Source organism: Nicotiana sylvestris, chromosome 9, assembly GCF_000393655.2.
Source record: "Nicotiana sylvestris chromosome 9, ASM39365v2, whole genome shotgun sequence".
Taxonomy (NCBI): domain Eukaryota; kingdom Viridiplantae; phylum Streptophyta; class Magnoliopsida; order Solanales; family Solanaceae; genus Nicotiana; species Nicotiana sylvestris.
This window is the reverse complement of record NC_091065.1, coordinates 25,152,595-25,158,883: the sequence shown is the minus strand read 5'-3', so window position 1 is coordinate 25,158,883 and position 6,289 is coordinate 25,152,595. Positions and strand designations below refer to the sequence as shown.

The 6,289-nt window shown below is 39.5% G+C and overlaps 1 protein-coding gene across 2 annotated transcripts in view; it reads right to left on the bottom strand.

Moving 5' to 3' along the window:
* Window positions 1-502: 502 nt before the first annotated feature.
* The window catches only part of LOC104225914 (nuclear pore complex protein NUP214), a 28,502-nt gene continuing 22,715 nt past the window's right edge, over window positions 503-6,289 (bottom strand). For both annotated transcript variants that reach the window (XM_009777792.2, XM_009777793.2), the window contains 3 exons: window positions 3,297-3,498; window positions 1,290-3,206; window positions 503-871 (listed from right to left, as the gene is read on the bottom strand). In XM_009777792.2, the coding sequence (XP_009776094.1) occupies window positions 753-871; window positions 1,290-3,206; window positions 3,297-3,498 (2,238 nt within the window). In that variant the 3' untranslated portion in view covers window positions 503-752. The remainder of the gene's footprint in view (window positions 872-1,289; window positions 3,207-3,296; window positions 3,499-6,289) is intronic.

The following is a 6,289-nucleotide window of genomic DNA, read 5'->3' as shown; positions in this document are numbered from 1 at the left end:
GGTCGTGATTTTCAACAGAGCATAAAGGTAAAAGTGTTACTTTACAACTAAACATGTTTGCCCTCTGCTTCTGACATTTCCTCTGTTTGGTTCATGGGATAAAGGAACCTAAAAAAAAATCTCTAAGTAGAATGTGGTATTATTTAATTTCATATTAGTTTTGGTATAGTAATACCATGATAAATTATAACATAATTTCAGAGTTATATTTATACCACATTCAATGTGCGATAACAATCCCGAAATTAGTTATATCGAAATACAACAATCAAATGACATGGGAGCTTGACACATCAGGCTCAGCGCAATTTTGTGACAACTAGGACGCTAGCTCCGCTCAAGCCAACAATTTACTCTTTTATGTCCAGAGAATTTTTTTTTTTCCTGTTCTTTTTCTTTTTGGTATGACGAGGGAAACAGAAGGAATAATGCAATGAAAAAGAGGAGTAAAATGAGTTTCCAGAGTCTCAATCCAGAAAAAAAAAAAAAAAGAAGGTAGACATGGGGTAAAGCTGCAGGACAAGTGCAGTTGCTCCAACTCACCAAGAGCAAAAGAAACATGAAATAATACACAACAAAGATGCAAATAGTCTGTCCCATCACTCAGCTTCATCCACAACTGATGTAACAGGAGATAATTTGTCATAAAGAGTGAACTGAAACAATCTACTAAGTACAACTTCTTCTACAACACTCATTTATCCTCCTTGTTTCTCTGATTAATTTTCTTTACAAGATTTGTGTCAGTGGAACTACTTTCTCATCTGCGTGAAGAGTGCAGAAGGTGGTCTTGCAGTAGCTGAACTCCCACCAAATGCAGGGAAGCCACCGCCACCACTTTGTTGGCTGCTAAAAGCTCCAAAACCACCGCCTTCAAAATTTAGCACAGTTGAAAAAATTAGACATATAAGCGAGGGTATCTTACCATGTCAAGTAATCTATATCAGTAGTATTATGTAAAATTTCAAATCATTTGAGTCACACAAAGTAACAAATTAAGCATACTAGTGTGTATCACAGATAGAAGACAGAACTATATTCCTCACTCGCTTTCCAAAAGACAATTTTTTTCTTTTTTATATATGGTTTCCCTCGCTGGACATTTCAAACAATGAGAAATCCATAAGACAAAATAGTTTAAAATTCCAGTAAGGGAAACCATATATAAATTGTCACAAGTTTCTTCATAACAAAGAATGGACTCACTTTTCTTTGCTATTTAAAAGTTTCACATTCTACTTAATCCCAATCAAATAGGAACGATTTGGTCGAATAGCAGAGAAACATACCTGAAAAGCCTGAACCAACAGCAGTTGGAGCAGCAAATCCACCACCAGCTGTGGCAGCACCTGCAAATCCACCAGCAGATGTGGCAGCGGCAGCAAATCCACCACCGGGAGCGGCAGCAAATCCACCACCGGGAGCGGCAGCGGCAGCAACACCGAATCCACCACCACCAGAAGCCAGACTGGCAAACCCACCACCAGTAGAAGAAACTCCAGAAAACCCGCCTCCAAAACCACCAGCAGAGTTATTGCTTACAAACCCCCTCCCGAAAGAGCTTGCAGATGCCGCACCAGTTCCGGGTAAGCCAGCACCAATCTGCCTTGATTGTCCAAAAGTACCAAGAACTGATCCTAAAGCTTGCTGCCCTTGTCCAACCTGAGCCGGCTGGCCAAACCCACCCATCGCAGGAGCTTGACTCGTGGAACTGAGGCTGAAGCTACCAGGAAAAGCACCAAAATTTGCAGATGCTGACGGTTGGGGAGGCTGTATCGGTTGGAAACTAAACGATGCTGGTCGAAAGAGCTCCCCGCCTGAAGCTGTATTTGTAAATAAGGAGTTTACCGGAGATGAAGCTTTACTGGGTGATACTGCACCAAATGGATTAGGTTTTGCAGTAACTGGAGTAGCAGCAGTCCCAATACCAAACCCAGCCAGGTTTCCCAGTGGATTCTCAGTCATCTGACTACTCTCATGAGCTTCTTCTTCCATCTCATCCTCATGGGTGACAACATCTGAACTACCACTTTTCGCATTAATTGCACTACCAGTACTTGATGTCACTATTGGTGGTGAAATGGCAGAAGCAGAAAATGGCTGTTCCGGTGTAGTATTCAAGCCCACATCTAAGACTTCGTTTGATGTCCCACCAGAACTGATCTGATTTGCAGAATTTAAACTGGTTGATTGTTCGTTAGTGGATTTTGACTGGACCGAAGGTCCAGTTTGTAAATTAGATACGCTGACAGATACCAGAGGCTGTGAAGCTGAATCTTGTGGTGTATCCATCTTCGTACTTAGATTTGCAAGTGAAGCTGGTCTGTCGGAATTCCCATCAGCCTTCTTATCAAGTATGGCAACCGAAGGCAGAGACAGGACTGATGGAGACTCAGACTTTGTACCATCCGAGGGAGGGGTAATGGGTAAGGAATCCAACTTTTGAGTGCTCGGAAGAGATGAAGACTGCGTCATAGAAGCAGCTGATGATTGAGATTGAGAGACCTTTTGACTAGAACCCATATTGGCTTTAGAAATGGATTCAAATGATGTAGATGATATTGGTGAAAACATTGGCTCTTGTGAAGAAGACACAGATGCTGATGGCATGATTTTTACTTGTGAAGAGGAACTCCATGTTGATGCTTGGGAAGAAAATGGACTCTCAGTAACCTGGCTCTTATTCACAACTTCAGAGTGTATGACCTTCGCAGATAGAGTGAAGGGAGAATCAGCAGCAGCTGCAGTGGACAAGGAATAGTCAGGACTACTGCTGGATTCGAACTGCGTGCTTTCACTAGTCACCGCTGAATTCTTCCAATCTCTGATTGTAGGTTTGGTGATTCCAGGTTTACCACTCGCATTAGAAGTCTCAATTGAAAACTTGATTGGGGTAAATGTCTGTGCAGGAGGATTTGATGAGTTTGGCTGCTGCATTCTGTTCTCAGATTGCTGAATGGCCTTCAGTCCACCTGTTTGCACAGTATCTCTAAGAGGTATCGAGCTGCTACCTGATCTTGCCTTAGCAAGATTGTGAGTATCTACTGAACTATATTGGCTAGTGACTGTGGTTGACTGTGATTCACGCTGCAGTAAAGATGCTGGAGAACTCATTGGCGGCATTTCAGCTGCATGTCTTGGAAGTCCATCAGCCCATTGGAAAAAAGGATTTTCAGTGGACTGCTTTGCTGGCATATCATGAAGACCTACATATTTTACAGCAAAATATACTTAATTACATAACATCCATTTAATGAAGCACAAACTCATCCTATTATTTGGTTTAGGGTGGAAACCTTTGCTTTTATGTTGCTGTGAGGAGGTGGAAGAGGCATTAAAGATATTAGATTGAGCAGTCGCTGATCTTTCTCGCATCTGAGAATGGTGATGTTTCTTATCCAGGGACAAAGATGACCTATTTGCTATATCCTTCTGGCGATCTTCTTGCAGGACAATCCTTTTCACAGTTGTTTTTGGAGGTTCGAAGCTAGCCCAATTCTGCCAAAGGTCACAAATGATGCGTACAAGTTAAGCGTAGAACAAATGAATGATAAAGCCAGCACTTGGTGATTATATAGGAATAAAAATGCCAATTACCAAGTATATTTCTTCAGATACCAATTTAAAGAATGTAGCAGGAGAAACTTTAGCTTTAAAGGAATAATGAAGCTTCAGATCTATGAAAAACTGCACAACAAAATTAATTTTCTAATTGGAACAACAATTAGAATAGATGCTAAAGTTTACCCTCTGGCCTCTTAATTACAAGTTCCCAACTACATATCCAACCTAACCTGTGTAGTTTACTCACATCACTCCATGGATTAACAGTCAGGAAAGACATAATAGCTACTTTACTTTGTGCGTACATACTACCCTCTCCAGACCCCACAAATGGGATTACACTGGGCCGTTGTTGTTGTTGTTGTTACTTTGTGCTTTACTAGGTAATCAAGTATTCAGAACGCTTGACAGCTTGTCTTTCATTTGCTCTGCAAAATAATTTAAATACATATACCTTCCATTGTACAAGCTAATTGCTGAAAGATGCCACTGACAATACCTACTGCGAACCAATTCCTCTTAGGTCGCCATTCCAAGCATCAAGCCAACCTGCATTGTGGTTACCCACTCCCAACAACCTAGTGAAGCTCCCTGCAATTCCCTACAGTTTGTCTAGTATTCACAAAGCCCAACATGTTGTCTTTCTTTTTGTTTTAAAGTCATGTATTGACTGAATGGAAATTTCCATCACACGTGCTACTAACTGAAATGAAAATACTTATTTTTAAGCCAACACCTCTTTGGTCTACATCCCGAGGTTAGCGCCACAGAAGTTACAACACGGTTGAACTATACGGTAATTTTAAAGGTAGTGCGATTATTTTTTTTAGGAACCGTACTTTTTTTCAAAAGGTAATGCAACGATGTCTTCTTAAATTCTGAAAGAGAAAAATATTTTTTGGTTTTTTTACTAAAGCACACAAAAGGGAAAGACATTTAGTTCGTATTAATATCACTTTGTTTTCAAGAGAATCAAAGTAGGCATAGAGCAATTTCTTTTGAACGTGATTTCTACTCTGTTTGTAATAACAAGTATGTGCTTGCTATTTGTGCCAACAGATCAGCAGATATTTTTACTAAGGGGTTTTTAATCCAAGATTTGAAGGTCTTGTAAGCAACTTAGGCATGTCAAATATCTACATGCCAACTTGAGGGGAACTATTGATTTGTATTATCTGATTAACGATCATATGAGATAAAATTAAATCAGATATATTGAATTGTATTATCTGATTATCGATCCTATGGGATAAAATCAGATCAGATAAGTTAGGAAAGTTTTAAAATCTTAGGGATTAGATTTAGATTAGAGTTATTCATTAATTCTAGACTGTCTAGAATCAAGGAAATATTTTCCAATATTTATTGATGTGTTTTTCTGACAAGAGGGGTTGCTCTGATGGTAAGCAACCTCCACTTCCAACCAAGAGGTTGTGAGTTCGAGTCTCCCCAAGAGCAAGGTGGGAAGTTCTTGGAGAGAAGGATGCCGAGGGTCTATTTGGAAACAGTCTCTCCACCCCAGGGTAGGGGTAAGGTCTGCGTACAAACTACCCTCCCCAAACCCCACTAAGTGGGATTATACTGGGTTGTTGTTGTTGTTGTATTGATGTGTTTTCCCCTATAAATTGTATAGTCTTTCAAAGAATAAACATACTATTCCGATACCAAAACTTACAAAGTACATAATCCTTGTTCCCGTTCTATGTTTATTCTAAAAGGCCCTTAATAGGTGATAGAAAGATTGACCAACCCTGCATCCAAAAATTTGAGCTGTTTTATAAAGCACCTCCACTACTACCAACTGAAACAAATGTACATTACCCTCCCGCAAATTTAGAACCTTGAAATGTTAAGTAGTTAGATATTTTTTACATAGGACAAATATCATATATAATGTGTTCAACACCTATAAAACGGTGTTACTTTCCTAGTATGCAACTCTATTTTCCAAGTGCTTTGGATGCACCATGCCTCTTTCCCTATGATCATTTCAACCGCAATGCAACTCTCTTCTGTTTAAATTACTGGTGGCACCATTTTTCCCCCATCACTGCTTAAACAACAATGAGTCTTTTTCCAATGTCCAACTCTTTTCGGCTAGTATTCTCACCGTTCTTTCAACCACTATCCCATCCATTGTCCCAACCACTTCTCCAGAAACTTCTATTCGACATTCAGAAAATGAAAACTTTTTTGACAAGATTCTGGCCCTCAAGCCTCAATATTAAAAATTAAAAGATGCATAGAACATAAACAAAGCTTAAGTAAGAGTTGGATAACAGTAAAATGTAATACTTACCGAAAAACAGTAATGTAATAGTAGATCAGTAACTACAAGTACCAACTTTTTTATGGTGACTTTCTGATAACTGTTCAGGTGATACTGTAAGGTGATTTTTCGATGACTGTTCACTATTCCAGATACTATTTGCTTGAATCATACAGCCTCTCCAGTAGTCGGAAATAGTACTTAAATCATTTGGATGACTCCTGATTCTTCTATCCCAACTATAGCCTTCCTTCTTAACCCTAATTCTTCATAGGGGTGGGCGTCCGTCGGTTCGATTTTTCAAAATTTGGTCTTGTTTTATAGTTTTTACCGGATCCTCGAAACCAAGAAGCGAACCAAAGAACCAAAACTATAGAAAGATTAACCATGAAAAAACTGAAATTTTTCAGTTTTTGGCAGTGGATGTAGCTTTTTCTGATCCAGAGCTGCCTCATG